This window comes from Equus quagga, chromosome 3 (assembly GCF_021613505.1).
Source record: "Equus quagga isolate Etosha38 chromosome 3, UCLA_HA_Equagga_1.0, whole genome shotgun sequence".
NCBI classification, from domain to species: Eukaryota; Metazoa; Chordata; class Mammalia; order Perissodactyla; family Equidae; genus Equus; species Equus quagga.
In genome coordinates, this window is record NC_060269.1 from 155,294,855 (window position 1) to 155,313,623 (window position 18,769).

Below are 18,769 nucleotides of genomic sequence, written 5' to 3' on the forward strand. Positions count from 1 at the left end.
GGGAAACGTCTCCTCAGAACACTTGTTGCTCAGGCGATCAGGCATCCGGCCCGCAGGCAGCCGCATCCCTCCCCCACCAGAGCTGGGCGGACGCTCCCTGTAGCCCCGTGCTGGCGCCTGGGAGCCTTCAGATTGGAAGCTGACGCTCCGAGGACTGGGAAGCTCCCACTGTCTCCTCTCTCTTCTCCTGACTTTCCTCTGCATTCTTGTTGCATTAGGTCTCCTGTGTTGCCTCGAGGGCTCATTCTGCCACCAACTTGTCAAGTCTCCAGAGGTTTTCACTCTGAATAATCCTGTTTTAGTAGTTGGTATTTCAGGCTCAGTGTCACTGAGGGCCTTCTGGAAGTTTGGGTTTGTCTTTGGCTTTCGCACCCCAGGTGGTCCTTAGGCTGTCTGACTGTGGGGTGGGGCCGCCCAGAGCCTCCTGGCCCTGCCTGGGCTGTTTGCTCCAATCCTGTGGAGGATAGGACTTGTCGAGATCCAGGTCGCCGGTTCTCAGGATGGAGCCCAGCCCTTAGCTCTACACTGCAACCCGAGACCCTCTGTCGCACCCACTCAGACACCAGAATCCTGAGTGAAGCCAATAGAACTGAAAGGAGAAACAGACAAATGGGAATTCTAGTTGGAGACCACAGCACCCCTCCCTGAACAGATGATACAGCACCTGACAGAGGGTGGGCAGAGCGATGGAAGAGGTGTTGTGACCGTCAGGGCCTTGTCGATGCCCGGGGGAGTCTGCACCCGACTCATGCGCCTGTGAAACCTCCACTGACATGGGCCTCATCCTGGGCCATAGAACACCTCAGCAGACTTAAAAAATCGAAGCCATTCAGGCTGTGGTCATTCTCTGACCGTAACGGAATCAACCAGAAATCAGCAACATCTGGTGCCGGAGAGATCTTCAAACGCCTGAAAACCAAACAGCACACTTCTAAATAACACGTGCGTTATTTATTTAGGAAGCTTCAGGGAAGTAAGCAGTACGTTGAGCTGAGTGAAAATTTGACACGCCGAAACTCGAGATGCGTGGCGTCAGCAGTGCTGAGGGGAACGTGCAGCATTCGGTGCGTGCCAGGGAAAGGAGGAACCTCTTTTTGAGCCCCCTCGAGACCCTTGAAAAGAAAAGCAAAATAGACTCAAAGCAAACAGAAGGAAATAGTAAACAGCCTAAATCAGCGAACTAAAGGCAAAAACAGTTAAGAATGTTGATTAGACGTAAACCTGGTCCTTTGAAAAGATCAGTAAAATTGACAAAGCTCTACTAAGACAAGCCTTGAAAAGGAGGATGACACAAGTTGTGGCCCTCAGGAACGACGGGGGCATCCCTCCGACCCTGGGGGCTTTAGGAGGGCAACGAGGGAACACATGCCACGCTGGGCACACACATTGGAAGACTCATGTGGAGCGGCAGACCCTCCAAACCAGCGCAGCAGACTCGCCCCGTGTGCAGCAGGCAGCTTGAACAGCTCTGCAACTGTGAAGAAGTGAGTTCCTGGTTAAAACCTCCCGAGAAGGGAATATCCAGTCCCAGGTGGTTTCATTGGAGAATTTTACCAAATGTTTAAAGAATTCATACCAATTCCACAGTCTCTTCCAGGAAGCAGGAAGAGGAAGGAACATTTCCCAGTTGATTTTATAAACCTAGTATCCTGATGCCAAAACCAGACGGAGCACAAAAAACAAAGCTGCAGGGCAGTAGCCCCCATGAGTATAGGTGCAATAATTGCAACAAAGTATAGCAAATAGAGTTCTCACTGTAGAGAAAGAATTACACACCCGACCAAGGAGGGTTTGTTCCAGGAGTGCAGGCTGGTTCAGCACTCCAAAACCAGCGATCAGAGCCTGCCGCATTACTGGCCAGAGAGGCCGACCGACGGCACAGAAGAGGCATTTGACAGAGCTCAGTGCCCGTGTGTGATAAACACTCTCAGTAAAATGGTAACAAGAGGAGGACTTCGTCAGCTTGATAACAAGCACCCTCAAAACCCCGCGGCCAACTTCCCACATGTTCGTGAAGGACTGCCTGCTCCCCGAGGCCGAGGCCGAGGCCAAGTCAAGGCAGAAGTCCCAGGTGGCGCAGTTAGGGAAGGAAGGAAACAGAAGAGTTGCACACGCTGACAAGGAAGACATAAAACTGTTTCTGCTGCAGATGATGTGCTTGTCTACATGGAGATCTCAGGGAGTCTGTGAAGACCTTTCAGAGCCGAGCAGCGAGTTCAGTAAGGTTGCAGGTCGACACAAACGTCAGTTGTATTTTGTTCACTGGGCTATGCCCAAGGAGTCTAAGTTAAAGACGGTACCGTTTATGGTCACTAAAAAAATGACAAAGGAAACACTTAAGTATATTTCTAACAAAAACACGCACAGGACTTGCATGTCAAAGCTATGAAACCAAACCTGGCGAGAGAAATCAGAGAAGACCCAAATAAATGGAGAGACAGACCGTATTCACAGATCGGAAGACCCACCATGGCTCAGGTGTCAGTTCTCCCCAGATTGATCTGTAGACTTAGGACAATTCCTACCAAAAGTCCCGGTAAGGAATTCTGTAGACCCCAACAAACTGCAGAATTCATTTGAAGAGTCAGAGGAACTAGAGTGGCTACAGTGTTTTGTAGTGGAAGAGTAAGGTGGGCGGAATCACTCTACCTGGCTTTGGGCTGCTCTACCTGCCAAAATCGAGACTGCCTGGTGTTGCCAGAAGGACAGACATGTAGGCCAATGGAACAGAATAGAGGGCGCAGAAGTTGACCCACACAAGTGAGACCCACTGATCTGGGCAGAGCGGCAGAGGCCTTCTACAGACGGAGCTGGAGCAATTGGACTTCCATGGGCAAAAAGTAACCTCGACCTAAACTGGACATCTCACTCCTCAGGTAACACAGGATGAGCCATAAATTTAAATGTCAGATATCAAATTAAGAAGCCTTCAGGAGAAAACATGGAAGGAAATCTTTGGGACCCAGGGCCAGGTGTAAGTGTCATCTGGGCCACAGTCCATGACAGGGAAAGTAGAAAAAGTGGACGTGATCACAACTAAGTCTTCTGCTCTGCTGAAGACCGCCAAAAGGATGAAAGACAACTACAGATTGGGGAAAATGTTTCCGGACCACGTATTTGACAAAGAGTCCTATCTGGAATATTATAAGTACAGAGAAAAACAAAACAAAAGCCATCCAGTTAGGAAAGACGAGTCATGAAGAGACAGTTGAGCCCAGGCTCTGCAGACGGCGGGCGAGCCCCTAGAAGGCCATCGGGAAGCAGGGGAGCCCTGCTGGGGTGCACCCCTGGTGGGATGGCCAAGGTGAAAATAGTGCTGAGACTAGAAGTAGATGAGGCTCCGGAGAAGCTGGGTCCTCACCCATGGCTGGTGGGAATGCAGGCGGTGCGGCCACTCTGGAGAACAGTCAGTCAGTCTCTGATGAGAGCGCACACGAAGCTGCTGTTTGTCCCCGAGAGACGGGCAGGCTTCTGCAGTCTGTGCACAAGTGTTCGTAGCAGCCTGTGTGTAATTGCCAACGGCAGGGCCAGCCCCAAGGTCTGGAGTTGGAGAACGGTGGCACGGCAGTAAAAGGAGCAGGTTTTGCGTGAAGAGAGCCCCTCGCAGAGGCTGCCTGCTGTCTGATTCCGTTTCTCACACGTTGTTGACACAACAGCCGTGGAGATGGAAGACACTGGCGTCTTGACCTGGTGCTTGTACAAATCTGTACTCATTGTAAAGTGGCACAGAAGTACACATGTGTACACGCACCACACACACACACGCACACTCCTGTATGGTCACTACGGCCAGGTGAACCTGCCCCTGGGCTCTGGGGCCTATGTGGGGCCGCCGGGCACCATTTCACAGCTTCCTGTGAGTGTATTTCAGAATAAAAGTTAAAGAACTGAATCTTGAGACCAGGTCGGGAGGCGGTGCCTGTGCTCGACCCCACGGTGCCGCAGCCCCTGCGGACAGTCCACCCATGGGGGCCGCCTTGACGGCCACCCTGTCCTTGTGTCTGACATCGAGTGTTCATTTTGCAAGTGGGCCTATTGCAGTGTTTGTGTCTCAGTCCCGGAAGGAGCGGTGCCCCGTCCTTGATGCCTGCCTTCACAGGGCGAGACAGCTGTGGCATGTTGCTGATGCCCCCCTGCCCTGAACTGTCTCCCCAGGCTCAACCGCTGGATTTGCTCCTGGAGCCTTCGGTCCCAAAGCAGCCCCCCCGCCCAAGGGTGGTGGTTCCTGGCAGACGAGTCGGCCCCCAGCCCAGGGTGCCCCGTGGCCCCCCCAGGCTAGGCCTCCCCCCAAAACCTCTGCACAGCCGAGGCCTAACTACACCACGAACTTCAGCGTGATCGGCGGCCGAGAGGAGAGGGGCGTCCGCGCCCCCAGCTTTGGTGAGTGTTTCCTCTCTCTCTCTCTCTAGGTTTTCCAGCTTGCTGTGAGGTGGTTACAGTGAGATGCCATTTTGATTTCTCCCACTTACAGCCAGGGCTGGGAGAGAATTAATGAGGCCCAGAGTGCTCTCACCCAAGAGGAGCACCTCTGGGTGTAAGGAAGTGGTTCCAGAGCGTGGCCATAGGTGTCCCCCTTGTCCCCACCAGCACGTCCAGGCAGCTGGCAGGGAGGCTGTCGTCACGGGGCCAGGAACGAAGCAGCCAGGCTCACACTGTCCGGGAACCTTCTTGGCCTCCTTGGCTACCCAGGCAGCTGGACAGTCGGCCCAGGCCTGGCCGCGGTCTGTCCTGGGTTAGAGGTGGCATGTCCCGTGCCAACCCCCGGAGGTGACAGAGACAGCCCTGCACTTGAATGTCGGGCCCAGTGAACTCGTTCGGACATTTTCGGTCCCAAAGGGTCCCTCAGTTGGAAATGCAGCCTCCGAAGGCACACGGGTGGGCTGTGACGCAGGTGGGGCCCATTGGTGGGCTGCCTGAGCAGAGATGGGTGTCGCTGCCCATATGTAATAACTGGAAACATCCGTGGCTGCTTTTCTTTTGAGGTGTCATGATGGTGTCCCATTTTCCAGGTGGTGGGTGTTGCCTCATGTGAGTTGGTGGGCCATGGAGGTCAGCACTGGCCCCATGTGTCTCTCAGCAAAGTCTCTTTTCTTTTCTAGCTCAAAAGCCCAGAGTGTCGGAGAATGACTTTGAAGACCTGTTGTCCAATCAGGGCTTCTCCTCCAAGTCTGACAAGAAGGGGCCGAGGACCATCGCCGAGATGAGGAGGCAGGACCAGGCGAGGGACACAGATCCGCTCAAGCTGAAGGTGTGGGCGGCTCCTGCAGGGGCTCGGGGGCTTGGTGGCTGCCTAGAGGGTGCAGAGCCAGGCAAGCTGGGTGCTCCCGGGCTGCCTGTCTGCCCCAGGGGTGTCTGGGAAGAGACGGTGGAGTAGATGCTGTGGCAGATGCAGCCCCCATGGGGTCCTGGGGTCTGTGTGTGGGGATCTCCTGGTACCATGGACGTCTTCACCCTGAGCAGGCCAGCAGCCCTCCTTGTGAGCCCTGAACTCTGTCATGTGAAAGGGTCTTCGTCCAACGTGCTCGCGGAGATAGCAGCTTCTGTTCAGGCTTATTTTTACCTTTGAGCGTTTGGGGACAGGGCATGTGAACTGCCCTGACGAGGGCTGTCCCCATGTGGCTCTGCCATCCTCTGAGGACAGGAGGCTTTCACATCCTTGTTTCACTTGGAGCACTCGCTCCTCTGGGGAACTCGCCAGGTGTAACCCGTCAGGGCCCATGCTCTTGGGCAGCCCGGCCCAGGAGCCAGCAGGCGCCACCCCTGCCCCCAGGAGTGCAGCTCAAGGTGCTGGGGACGACAGGGGACCTCAGCAGGCCCGGGACTGTGGCCTCTGCTGTCCTCACTGCAGGATGGTGAGGGTGTGGTTCTGCGGCCACAGCTGGTGGCCATGTCTCTGGGGTCATCCAACAGGCCGCTGGGAAGCCCAGCCTCTGGGCCCCGCCAGGCATTCACACACACACACACACACACAATCGCACACACAATCACACACACACACATACATACACACACACTGGGAAGCCCAGCCTCTGGGCCCCGCCAGGCATTGGAGCCCCAGGCAGGTAGGGCAGGGCTGTGAAGGCAATCATCTGTGCATGTTCCACTGGCGACAGAGGTCACTGGCTTCCATGCACCCTCCGGTCCCACGTGTCCAGCCAGACCCAAGGAGCGGCGTTGACTGTGCCTGGGTGGGGTCAGCACAGAATTGGGACGATGGGACGTGTCTGGGCCGAGTGTCTACGTGGGGAGCCTTGTTCCCCGTGATGGCATGTGGGGCCGTTGGAGTGACCGCTAGCTGCACGGTGGGCGGAGGGGCCGAGGTCAGGATGCCCACTCTGCAGCACCTGCGTCTCCCACAGCTGCTGGACTGGACTGAGGGCAAGGAGAAGAACATCCGAGCCCTGCTGTCCACGTTGCACACCGTGCTGTGGGACGGCGAGAGCCGCTGGACGCCCGTGGGCATGGCCGACCTGGTGACTCCTGGGCAGGTGAAGAAGCAGTACCGCCGCGCCGTGCTGGTGGTCCATCCGGACAAGGTGGGCGCGGGTCCCGGGGCGGGGTCCCGGGGGGCAGGGACGGGGGCGCCTCACCACACCGCACCCTCCCCCGTCCCCAGGCCGCAGGGCAGCCGTACGAGCAGTACGCCAGGATGATCTTCATGGAGCTGAGCGACGCCTGGGCCGAGTTCGAGAGTCAGGGCTCCCGGCCCCTCTTCTGAGCCCACAGTGGACGTGGCTGCATGTGTGGCTTGTGGAGGCAGAAGCTGCTGGGCTCGACCACAAGGGTCGTGGCCATGGCAGCGGCAGCATGGGCTGACATGGCTGCTGCACCCAGATGGACATGCCTGCCACCCTCGGTGGACCCGAGCCAGTGCTGTCCCAGCACAAGGAGAGAGCATTCCAAAGCCTGCTTTTTCCTTCATTTTTCTATCCGAAAGGAAAAGCGTTGATCACACTCTTCCCACCATCATCACAGTCACAGTCTGTGATCCTTTGTTCAGTGACTGTCACCTCGAGAGCATCTGCTCGCCGTAGTGCGCGCTGCTCAGCTGTCCTTTCTTGAATCCCGTTCATGGACGTTCACATCTCCCATGTGTAACCAGCCTGGCGACCCCTGCACGTCATTAAACTATTTTCTGACGTCTCGTCTTGACGCGGCATCGTCGTCTCCATGGTTCCCTGCCATCGTCTGGCTCATCCTGGCTCTGCCCACGAAGACGCAGTGCAGGGACCCCACCTCGGAGAGTTGGGCTCCTTGACCTCTGGGGCCTCCAGGGCGGCCTCTGCCAGCGGCCTGGGCTGGTTGTCCCACACAGCGGGAAGTCTGGGCCGTCTGAAGACAGAGTGGATACACCACAGCTTTGAGTCTGGGGCTTGGTCCTCACCAGGCGCTGGGCCTGCACTATGGTCATTGCACGTGGCCAAGGCAGATGGACGTGGTGCAGATGCCCAGACGCCGGCCTGTGTGGACTGGACACCCCCCGTGTCCCACTGAGTCCCTCCTCGGAGCAGGGTGGACACAGGGCCCTAGTTTTCTGTTGTTCAGGGAATTTAAAGCAAAAAGCAACTTTCTTTGATTAAAGGCTGTTGGAGAAACACTGGCTGCTCAGTGTCACATGGGTGGAGGTGTGGCTGCTGAGGCCGTGCATGTGCAGCCCCCGTGGTCTGCCAGCTCACAGGACGACCCATCAGGACAAATGACAGCAATTACACAGTTCCAGCTTCTGGTCAGAAGTGACTTTCTGAGCTCTCAGTGGGTCTGTCTACGGGCCCAGCCTGCTCCTGGCCGCCCGGCACTGTGCTGGCCTGAGCCCTGGAGATGCAGCTTGCCCGGCAGCTTTGGGAGGCAGGTGGGGCGACGGGACCTCGACCCTCGTCCTGGAGGTGACAGCAGTGTGGCCGGGCCCTACCCAGGCCGCCGTCAGTCCTGGTCAACCCATGTGCTGCCTCTCGTTTACCCAGAATGTAAGCTGTTGAACCAAACGTGATCCAAGTGGAATTCAGTGGGATTGCAGAACATGTCCTGAGAGGTGAGGTCCCACCGCTCATCTCTCCGGGTAGTGTGCAAGTTGTTGACTTTGAACTCGGAGTGTGTAGACGCCTGCAACCCAGGCAGGTGTCCTCAAATAAAGGCCTGGCCTCAGGAGCGTCTGAACGTGCTTAGTCGAAAACACTGACCTGAAGCTGGAGCCTGCCCTACACTGCCCGGAGCCGTGTTGGTCCAAGGCCGAGACCCACGAGCACGGTGCTGGGCCCTCTGTGGGCGCTGGGGGCCGGGACCTGCAGCTCCGGAGGGCTCAGAGGGAGAGGGAGGGCCCGCAGCCTCTGCCCCCACAGGTCTTGTGCTGGCGGGGCCTCACCCGGTGCCATGACACCGTGCCCTCTGTCTCCTGGGGTCTGTCCCCTTCCCTCCTGGCCCTCAGCCCTGGGTCTGAAGAGGAGAGAAGGGGCATCTCTGCAGAGGTGGCCCATCTGCCCACAGTTGGCGTTGGGGCTGCTGCTGGGGAGGAAGGAGGCTCGGGCCAGCCAGTGTCCCGGCTCCCTGTTTTCAGAGAACGAGGACTCCGCGTTTGTTATGCGTCTGCTGCTATTTTTATCTCTCAGTTCTTTTTAAAAAATAATGATCGACCTAAATAGGTGCAGAGATTTCACTTCAGAGTCACTGGATCCCTGCTCAGGGTCCAGGCAGCTTGGGGCAGCGACGTCAGCCTGCTCCAGGGAGGGACACAGGCCAGCAGCCCCTCCCCAGCCACATGCAGCCCCTTGTGGGCCTGCAGGAGTCCCTGCCCAGCCCTCAGCTCTGGTGTGGTGTGCTCTCTGCCATCCCCACTGGTTCTGATTTACTGTCTTGGTGGGGTGGTGTTTTCCCCTGGCCTGGCCCATGGTTGTTCTTACCCTACAGGCCACAGACCCGGTGGGGGGTTGCTCCAATACCCAGGCGTGTCCACTTTAGCGAACACCTCAGGGCCCAGGGGTCTGGAAATGGGCTCAGGTGGGGACCTGGCGCAGGAGGTGCCTCCCCAGGGTGCTCGCCCATCTATCACCCCAGGACACCATCGTCCAGCCTCGAGGCCTCCTCTTCGGTCACCCCCTGGCTTGCAGAGGGCCCCTAGTGTGTGCCTCAATGGCCTGGGACAGGTGTCTTCTGGGCCTTGGAGGGACACGACCCTGGTGAATGTCTGGCCCCCACAGTATATCCTCCCCCCTGTGCCCACCGCCCTTGGCCTCCTTCCCTCCCCACCTGCCCCTGACGAGCAGGTGGCATGAGTGTGCCCCATCCACTGGGTCCTCGCCCCATGTTAAGTCTCGGGTTTTGAGGAAGCGAGCTAGCCAGCTCTCGCTCACCCGTGACCTTGTGCCTCGACGAAGCATCTCCTGGCCCACCTCTGTCCCTTGGCTGCTGCCGCCTGATTCCTGCGGCTCCTTCAGGTGGCCTCCCAGATCCACAGCGGGGTTGGGAGAGACTTGGGCGCGTGGCTCCAGCACAGGACACAGCCTTGGATTCTGTCCCCACCGCACCCCCTGCCTGACTCTCAGCAGATGCCCACTTGTTGGCAGAAACCTTCACTTGCTCAGTGACTCAGCTGGGCATCTTCCCAGAGGGCAGGGTCCACCACGGCTGTGCACCTCCACAGGCTTCCCCACCTACCCTGCTCTTCCTAAGGCCTCCAGGCTCTGCCCTGGGGACGCTCAGGGTTAGACCCCTCCAGCTTGCAGGACCCTGGAGTGGCGCATGCTCTGTGGTGGATCCCACAGTCAGGCCTGCCCTTCCTGGCCCTGCTTCAGAGCCAACCCTCAGGGGTTGGCCCCAGACCCCTGGTTCAGGGGGCAGCGCTCTGCTGAGCCCAGTCCCTCCAGGGCCAGGCCCTCTGGGACCCCTGGGACCCCGTCCCATCCATGCAGCCCCTGGGGTTACCCGTCGGCCTTGGGCCTGTGTCCCTGGATCTGCAGACAGTCCTGGGAAATGCACCGCCTGCCTGGGCAGGGGGTCGGGGAAAAGACTGTGGAAATGCACCCCCGCCCCAGGACCACAGGTGCCCTGGGTACTGCTGGGAGGGGCCTGAGCCCCACCCAGTGCCCGACAGTCCAACTCGGGCCTGCCTATCCTGGTGACCAGGACTGGCTAAACTGAAGTGCTGTGACAAACCCTCTCCCCCTAGAAGAGGTGGCAGCTTCTGGGGTTCACCTGGGCCGCCTAGAGGGCACAGAGAGGATGTGCACACATGATGCATGTGCACAAGTTCACACACATGATATGTGCACGCGAGTTGACACACAAAGACGCATAAGTTCACACTCATGAGGTCATGCACACAGTTCACACACCAGGATGTGTGCACACAAGTTTACACACAGGATGTGCGCACACAAGTTCACACACAAGGGCTAACATAAGTTCACACAGATGTGTGCACAGAAGTTCACACACAAGGATGTGCACACAAGTTTGCACACACGGATGCACATGCACAAGTTCACACACATGGACGCACATGCACAAGTTCGCATACAAGGATGTGCACAAGTTCACACACGGCCATACATGCACAAATACAGGGATGTGTATACATAAGTTCACACACAGGGACGCATGCACACAAGTTCACACACTTGAGGAGGTGCTCACACATGTGTCTGGTGTTTGCTCTATACCACCAAGGCCCCTGGTGTCCAGCCAGGCCCTGCATCCAGACCCTCACCCTGTGGCCCCTACACCCAGGCCAGGAGCATCTCCTGGGAGGTGGGTAAGGCCTGGAAGCCGTTGCATCTGAAGAAAATCCTGCTGTCTTGCACCCGCCTGCCAGCTCACACCAGACGGGGGCCCTCGGGGAGGAGAACCCTTGGAGCGGAGGTGGCGAGAGGGGCTTCGATTCTGCCCAGCCAGGTCCTCGGAACCTGACCTGTGCCACAGCCTTTCCTGGCCAGGCATGGGGGCGGGGGACCCCGGAGATGGTCAGAGGCACTGCCCACTGCCCAGCTCAGCCCAGCTGCACAGAAACCCTGACAGCCTCCACCGGCACTTAGTCGGTGTAACTGATTCTCAAGGCAAACAGCCTTGTTTGGGTGTTTACTGCACTGACACTAGTAACGTGGAACAAGGGTTCCCCAGCACAAATGCGGGCTCCTCAGACATGGAGGGCATGGCTCTCTCCAGGAGAAACCGAGTCCATTTGTCCAGCCAAGGTCACCAATGACCCCAGGGGAGGGATGCATGGCACCTCCCCTCCCCTCAAGTCAGGAGGAGGTGTGCAGGGGAGAGGGGAGAAGAGAGGGAGGGGTGTCCCTTCAGTCTGCAGGACGTTTTCAAGGCTCACTGCCAGGTGGACACTCCTTTGCCCACGGCTCCCTTTGCTATCCCTCCTGGGGAATATGTGTGGGCCGGTGAGGGGCCTCTAGGGTGTTGAGAGCCCAGGGCTGGGGTCAGGGTGGGGGGCCAAGCAGGCAGACAGCGCCAAATCCTGGCCCCCCCATCTAGTCCTCGTCCCCAGCTTGGTCCACAGCTCACCTTCAGAGCCTGGAAAGGGCGGCCCGGGTGCTAGCCCTGAGAGCCAAGGCTGCAGAGCGCATGTGGTCAGCACTGACCAGGGGCTGACAGTCAGTGCACAGTGGATGCTGTCCTTGTGGGGAGGGGGTGGCTCCACCTGGGTACACACTTATCAGTGAGAAGACCTGCGGGAAATGAGTGTCCTGTGGCCTGAGGCCCCGCTGTGGGCAAGGGCCAGCATCCTCCCAGCGCAGCTGGTTTGTTTGGCCGCCTCCATTTCAGGCAGAAATTCCAAACTCTCGGTTCATGCAGAGTCTTCATCATCCATTCTTTGAAGCACAGAATCTGACTGACAGACAAGTTCCCAAACCCACAGCCATACAACCATCCAGGGGGAATGGGAGGGGCAAGTCCCTGTCACCACGGGCTCACCAATGCTAGCAGCAAACAGGACACACATCCCCACAGGGCGCCAACTGTCAAAGGCTGTGGAACCTGGTGGCCGTGTCTCTCTACCCCCATCCACCGCCTGGGCCTGGCCCTGTTCAGACCTCCGTCAAACGAGGTGGACCCCATGGCAGCGGCCCAGCTTCAGTCCCCTGGGTCCCGCAAACCCACCACGGGCAGTTTCCTGATGGGGATGTGTCTGCCCTGTGAGATGCTGTCAGGAGCAGGACCCTGGGGCACTGAGCCCATCCTGAGCCAGGCCCCCACCAGGCAGCAGGGCTGAGGGTGGGCAGGGCCCCTGAACCTGACTGGTCCCTTCTCTGGCCCGAAGCAGAACCCCCAGCACTGTTCCTTTTGGGCTCACTCATCCCAAGGATTGACCCTAGGAGAGTCTGTGCTGCCCACAGGGTGAGCCCCAAACTCCCCTTCTGCCTCTGCGGCCCCCATTCCACCTGTCCACCTGGCCCCCACCTGTCCACCTGGCCCCCACCTGTCCACCTCTGTCTCCTACTGATCAACCTCTGTCCCACACCTATCCACTTCTGTCCCACACCTGTCCACTTTTGTCTCACACCTGTCCACCTCTGCCCTGCCTCCTGCCCACCTCTGTCCACCACCTGTCCATCTCTGTCCCCCTCCTGTTCACCTCTGTCCTCCACCTGTCCGTCTGCCTTTTGCTCACTCTCTGCCTCTTCATCCACAGCTCACACCTGCCCTCATGCCCCCAGGATAAACCCCTTTCTCTGAGAGACATTTCAGGCACAGGAGGTCCCCCGCCAGACCCCCACAGGCCAATTTCTGGGTCAGAGCCTCCCCTCTGGGGCACTGCTCCTTGGGTGGGCCTCGCCTTGCCCAGGAAACTTTGGGACATCACTAACCTGGGAGGAATCTCCCTGCTCTGAGTCCCAGAGAGGGTGTGGGGTCTGCAGGGTGGGGAGAATAGAGACAGTGGGGACAAGAGGGGACAGCAGAGGAGACAGGAGGAGAGGGGAAAGAAGGTGAGGCAGGAGGGGGGACAAAAGAGGACAGGAAGGAGGATAGGAAAGGGGACAGGAGGGGCCAGCCTGGTGGCGCAGCAGTTAAGTGCACACGTTCCGCTTCTCGGCGGCCCAGGGTTTGCCAGTTCGGATCCAGAGTGCGGACGTGGCACCGCTTGGCATGCCATGCAGTGGTAGGCGTCCCACATATGAAGTAGAGGAAGATGGGCACGGATATTAGGTCAGGGCCAGGCCTCCTCAGCAAAAAAGAGGAGGACTGGCAGTAGTTAGCTCAGGGCTAATCTTTCTCAAAAAAAATAAAAAAGAAAGAAAAGAAAAAGAAAGGGGACAGGAGGGGACAGGACAGGACAAAGGAGGGCAGGAGGAGGGACAAGAGAGGGCAGGAGGAGGAACAGGAGGAGGAACAGGAGGAGGCGGCCCCTCAGGTGGCGTGGTGAGCCCAGCAGGCATGTGGCTGGTGGGTGAGCATGGAGTGGGGCCTGCGCTGAGGTAGGTAGATCTTGGGGGCTTGGCTGGGGTCCTCTAGGCGTCTCCATAGGGGGTATGTAGTGGGGGAGGCACAGGGTGGGGCACCGGGCCATGTGGGGGCCACTGGAGGAGGGTCTTACTTCTGATGGAGCCCCAGGCCCTGACCTGGGATTGCATCACTGGCCACGTGGAGCTGGAGCAGGGCCTGTGGGTCATCTTCCCGGACCCAGGCCCCCAGGACAGAGGAGAGGTAGGAAGGCTGAACCCCTGATGCCTGGGGAAGGGAAAGAGGTGGTCCCAGACCCTCACCGGCCCTGGGTGGAGGGCCCACGTGCCTTCCCGCCAGCACCAGGGCCAGCCCCAAGGTTGCCAGGCAGCCCCGTCAGCCAGGGCAAGGCGCTGACCATCCACGGGGTCCTGCTGGGTGCAGCCCCTGAGTGTGGTCTGCCCGGTGCCCAGCCCGGCCAGCCTGGACCAGATTCTGAGGCTGACGGTTGACTTTATTCCGTAATCGCCAGGTTCCTTTGGGTGGTACCTGCTTCCTGTGGTTCCGACCGCCTCTCATATTTACTGTTTTAATTTTTCTGCATGCCAATGCTGTAACGACGATGTGATTCCTGAAATCCTCTCCTCCTCCAGGATGACGGCACGGCTTTGCCCAGCCTCTTCCTCCTTCTAGGGGCATGCCCAGGTCCTCAGGGTTCCCACCCATGGACCTGGGCATGTGTGACCCTGAGCCACCAGGACCCGGAGCGCCGGCAGTTTCCTCAGAGGTCCTCCTTTATGGCCACAATGTGAGTGGACCAAGGTCTCACTCTGGTTGTGCCATTTTTTCCTATAGTACCTGCACCCAACAGGCAGCGTAGGGCCGGGTCCTTCTGTACCACGGGGTCCCCAGCCTGGGGGCAGCCATGCCTGGACATCAGGGGCACAACGGAAAACCCTCCCCACACTGGACCCAGGACTTCTTCCCGTCCCTGGGCCTTTGTGCTTGCTGTGTCCACTGCTTGGACAGCCCTTCCCTTAGGTGTCCCGGGACCTCTCTGGGTGACCCTGGACCACTCACCTGAAGCCCAGATGTCCCCAGGCTGATGGAGCCCACGGGTCACTGTGCTGCGTGGTGCTCACTGCAACCTGCTGTTTCCTTGTCCACCAACTCCTTCCAGAACACTAGCTCTGTGAGGACACGACCTTGCCTGCCTTCCTTCACCCACCATCACGGCCCCAGAACAGGGCCAGGAAACACCTGCAGCTAGCAGGTGGGCGGGTGGGTGGATGGAAGGACAGCAGGTGGCTTGGACGCTGCTGCTGATGACAGTGCTTGTCCTCCATCACCTTGTTGGCACCCCTGAGGTTCCTGTGGGCAGGTGGATGTGATCCAGAGAGGCCCCGGCTCCCCAGGGTTCCACTTCCCTCTCTGGGTGGGCGAGGGCCCAGGCTGTCTGCTCCGAGAGGCTCCTTGTCTGCTCGGCCCAAGCAAGAGCCCTGGAAGCCGTTGCTGATAAAGTGGCAACCAGCTCTCTGGGAGAAAAGACGAAGAGAAGCAAGCCTGGCTAGAGCGCTGGCTGATGTCCGCGGTGTAAACGCTCCCCCTGCAGCTGGTTTCCAGCTTCCAAGGTGCAGTCACTGAACCTGGACACCTCTGGGCTGGGCAGTCTCTGGCCTGCACATGCCTGGCTAGGTGACCTCTGCATCCCCCAGGGCAGGCCTCGAGCTCCCGCTGAGAGGCAGCTGCACCTGCGCCGCCCCCCTCAGGGCCCCTGGCCACACCCCACGGCCGGGCCTTGGGGACAGCCCTGCAGGGACTGAATTCAGCCACCCCCCCCCCCCCCCCCCCCCCCCCCCCCGCCTGATTCCCCCCCCCCCCCCCCCCCCCCCCCCACCGCCTTGCTGTTACCAGAGCTGCCACGTCCTCCGGACATAGCACAGGAGGTCGAGACCCAGGGCGCAAGGAGGATCCAGCCCCCTGAGCCTGGGCCTCTGTCCCCAAGTGGGCAGACGGGTGTCTCCTGGAGGGCAAAGAGCGCCTCTGCATGCCCCCGGGTGTGGAACACTCCAAGAAGGACCCATGCAGGCCTGGCTCCCTCTGTGTGTCAAGGAGGGCAGACAGAGGGGAGGGAAGGTGACCCATCCTGGGTGGTGGCCATGGCTGTCTGGGTCACTTGGCACTGGACAGCCCCAGCCAGTGCACAGTACCTCCCTCTGCGACCTGCATTTCTGGAAGCCTGCCCCCCAGGGGCCACCTCTGCTGTTGGCCAGCTCCATTCCTGGATCAGGGACACCGGCTGAAGAAGTCCAGGCCTGACCCACACAGAGTGGCCCTGGGCTCCTCCCCTACAGCCAGCTCTGGGCAAGCTGCCACAGAGCCTCGTGGGAGGAGCTCAGGAGGCTCTGAGCACTGCGTGCGTGCGTCAGCTCAGACCACGCTCGTGTGTGAGAACTCAGCATGCCCCAGGAGCCTCGAGACCGTCCATTGGTCCCCACACTTCCCACATTTAAGGCAACTGGCTCTGTGCCTGCGCGAGCGGCCATCCTGTGTCCAGGGCCTGCGCACGTCTCTGAGGGAAGGACAGAGGGGATGGGGAGGCAGGGGTGCCTCACGGGAGCCATTCACAGAGCAGGGACACCTGGTCTGCCACTCAGGGTGGTCCCCCAATGGGAGTCACACAATGGGTTATAGGGAGTGACCACTGGTAAGAGTGAGAGCCAGGCGCCCAGAGCCCCCAAGGGGACACTGATGTGGATGTCAACACCAAAGTCCAGCAGATGTGACCAGACATCCCCAAAACTTAGAGATACCCCAGGACATCCGCTCAGCCTGGATGCCCCTCTCGTTTTGGGTCTGTCCTCCTGGTGGCTGTGGAGGACACCCTGAGGGAAGGGCATGGATGCGGACCCTGGGGCTGGCCATGGGCACCCGGGTCCAGCCCACTGGGCGCTGGGTCTGCGGTGGGTTGGGGCCAGGGCCCAGCTTGGGAAGCACAGCCCCTCCAGGAGCGAGCTCATCCCTCTGGGATGGAGGCCCCCCTCACCTACTCAGGGCTGTCCGGGTGCTCTGTGCAGCCTGGCACCCCCACAGCTGCCCCACCCTTGCAGCACCAGTGAGAAGCTGCTTTCTATTTCCTGGCCCATGTGAACTGTGCTATTTATATTTTGGAGCACAGAGGGGCTGCTCCAGGTGGCAGCCATAGCAGGGGCACTGGAGCCACAGGCCCCCACAGGAGCCTCATAGCCACCCCTGACCCTCCTCCAGCTCTTTTGGTCCCTGCCTGCCTCCTTCTGTGAGCATCTCTGAAAGGCATGCCTTCCCATTCTGACATGCTCTACCCTCCAGGTGGGCTCAGAGTCTCCCCCAGCTCTGTCGCCCCAGGGCTGTGTGTGCCAGGGCTGTTTGGGTGAAGACAAGAGACTGGGAGGAGGAGGGGCTGGTCAGTGGGCCAGTGGGTGTGGGGGTGGAGGTGACTGTGGGCTGAGGGCAGGGAGGGGCGTCTGCGGGGCAGTGGGTGCCCTGGACACTATCAGGGGTCTGAGGTCTGAGGGAGAGCTGGGGGCACTGGTGGGCCGGGGGGCGGGGCAGGGGGTAGGCAGAGGGGCAGGAGCTGTGGCTGCGCTCTGAGCCCAAACCCTGGAACAGCTCCTCAGGAAGAGGGGTCCACAGTGTTTGCAGGTGGGGACCGAGGGGCCCCCTTATCTCTGGAACTTGAGGAGCAGCCTCTGTGGGGAGGTGGGCAGGGACTCTGGGAGAAAAGGACCTCTGTGGACATGGACAGTGGGGAAGAGAGTGCATGTAGGCACATGCGCCCAACAAGGCACCATGTGTCCAGACCGCTGTGTGTCCTGCTGCCATGTGTCCAGGCCGCCGTGTGTCCTTCCACCGTGTGTCCTGCCACCGTGTGTCCGGTGCCCCAGGACCAGACAAGGGTCTGAGGTACAGGCTGGCATCCCGGGCTGGGGCAGCACCTCCAGCTCCGCACCCAGGAACCCACAAGGACAAGCTCCCAGGCGCTGACCCCTAGTCAGGTGGGCCCTGGAGGCCGAACTTTCCCACCGTGGCTGCAGGGAGAGTTCTTGTCTCGCTTTGTTTGGCTTGTCATGTGTTGTCACCTTTCAAGTAATAACGAAATCCAGCAGGAAAACGGCGTGCTGGGACTGAATTATTCAGCGAGTTCAATTATTTAGTTTGCATTTGAAGTTTCTGAACCAGCGCCGCGTGTGCCAAAAGCCCCTCTGCCCCTCCCAGGGGGCTGCAGCCCCCTGGCCAGACCACGCCAGGACTGAGGAAAACTCCAAGGAAGCCTGAGTGCTCCAGGCTTCTGCACTGCAGCCGGAGGATGCCCTGGGCAGGAGCCGCTGTGGCCCCCACGGGATAGGTGGGACTGGCGGCCTCCCTGGCAGAGTGGGGGCTGGAGGGGTGGCTGCCTCCTCTCTCTGCCACGTGGAGTGACCCCGTGGGGGCTGCAGAGGGGCCTCTGGATGGCAGGGCTCTCAAACCCAGCGCCACGTGGCTTTTGGCACAAGCCCTCTCCGGGTCGGAGGTTCCTGGCCTCTCATGGCTGATTTCAGGTGAGGAGCATGCAGAGCGCCGAACTGGGGGCATGAGCCCCGTCCTGCCAGCCGGCCAGGGTCCCACAGCCGGGGCCTGGCTGCAGCCAAACACACACACCTCAAATGCTGACCCCTTGGTGGAACACGGCCTCCCTCATTCAGGCCCCCTGGCCATTCTCCTCCTGGTCCCCACCACCATCCACCATCCTGCATCCAGCTGCCCTCTGAGGTCCCCTCCTGGGTCTTCTGCCTGCTGACAGCACCATCCTTGGTTCAGCCTGTCTCACTGGTTATGGAAATTTCCCACTAAGCTCCTGCCTCTCTCCAGCCGGCAGCAGGTTTGCGGACTGTTCACCAGTCCCCAGGTCCTCTTCTGGGCAGTCCTCCCCAGGGTGAGACCCCGCCGGGGGAGGCAGTGTGCTGTGTTGCCATCCCTGCCCCCGGAGCAGACCAGCCAGTGGGCAGTTCCCGGCTGGCTCACTTGGAATCCTCCCGTCCTGCCCAGAGCAGGCACCGCCCTCGCTCCAGTCCTTCTCAGGCTCCACAGCTGCTCACTTCCTCTCCTGGAGTACCAGTCACTCCGATCTGGGACTGTCACCAATCTTGTCTATTTCCCCTCCAGGAGAGTCTGAGTCCTAGTTGAGCCACCTACCCACCCCCTCAGGGCCTGGGCAGATGTGAGAACTAGGGGCCACTGTGCACTTGGTGAGTGTAAGGGGTGGCAGCAGAGACAGAGACAGAGACAGAGAGAGACAGAGAAACAGAGACAAAGAGAGACACAGAGAGAAGACAGGGACAGAGACAGATAGAGATAGAGACAGAGAGAG

At 59.6% G+C, this 18,769-nt stretch overlaps 1 protein-coding gene across 2 annotated transcripts in view; it reads left to right on the forward strand.

Moving 5' to 3' along the window:
- Window positions 1-8,150, forward strand: part of GAK (cyclin G associated kinase) — a 59,851-nt gene extending 51,701 nt beyond the window's left edge. For both annotated transcript variants that reach the window (XM_046656152.1, XM_046656153.1), the window contains 4 exons: window positions 4,156-4,380; window positions 5,100-5,248; window positions 6,360-6,536; window positions 6,617-8,150. In XM_046656152.1, coding sequence (XP_046512108.1) covers window positions 4,156-4,380; window positions 5,100-5,248; window positions 6,360-6,536; window positions 6,617-6,718 — 653 coding nt within the window. In that variant the 3' untranslated portion in view covers window positions 6,719-8,150. The remainder of the gene's footprint in view (window positions 1-4,155; window positions 4,381-5,099; window positions 5,249-6,359; window positions 6,537-6,616) is intronic.
- The last annotated feature ends 10,619 nt before the right edge of the window (window positions 8,151-18,769 follow it).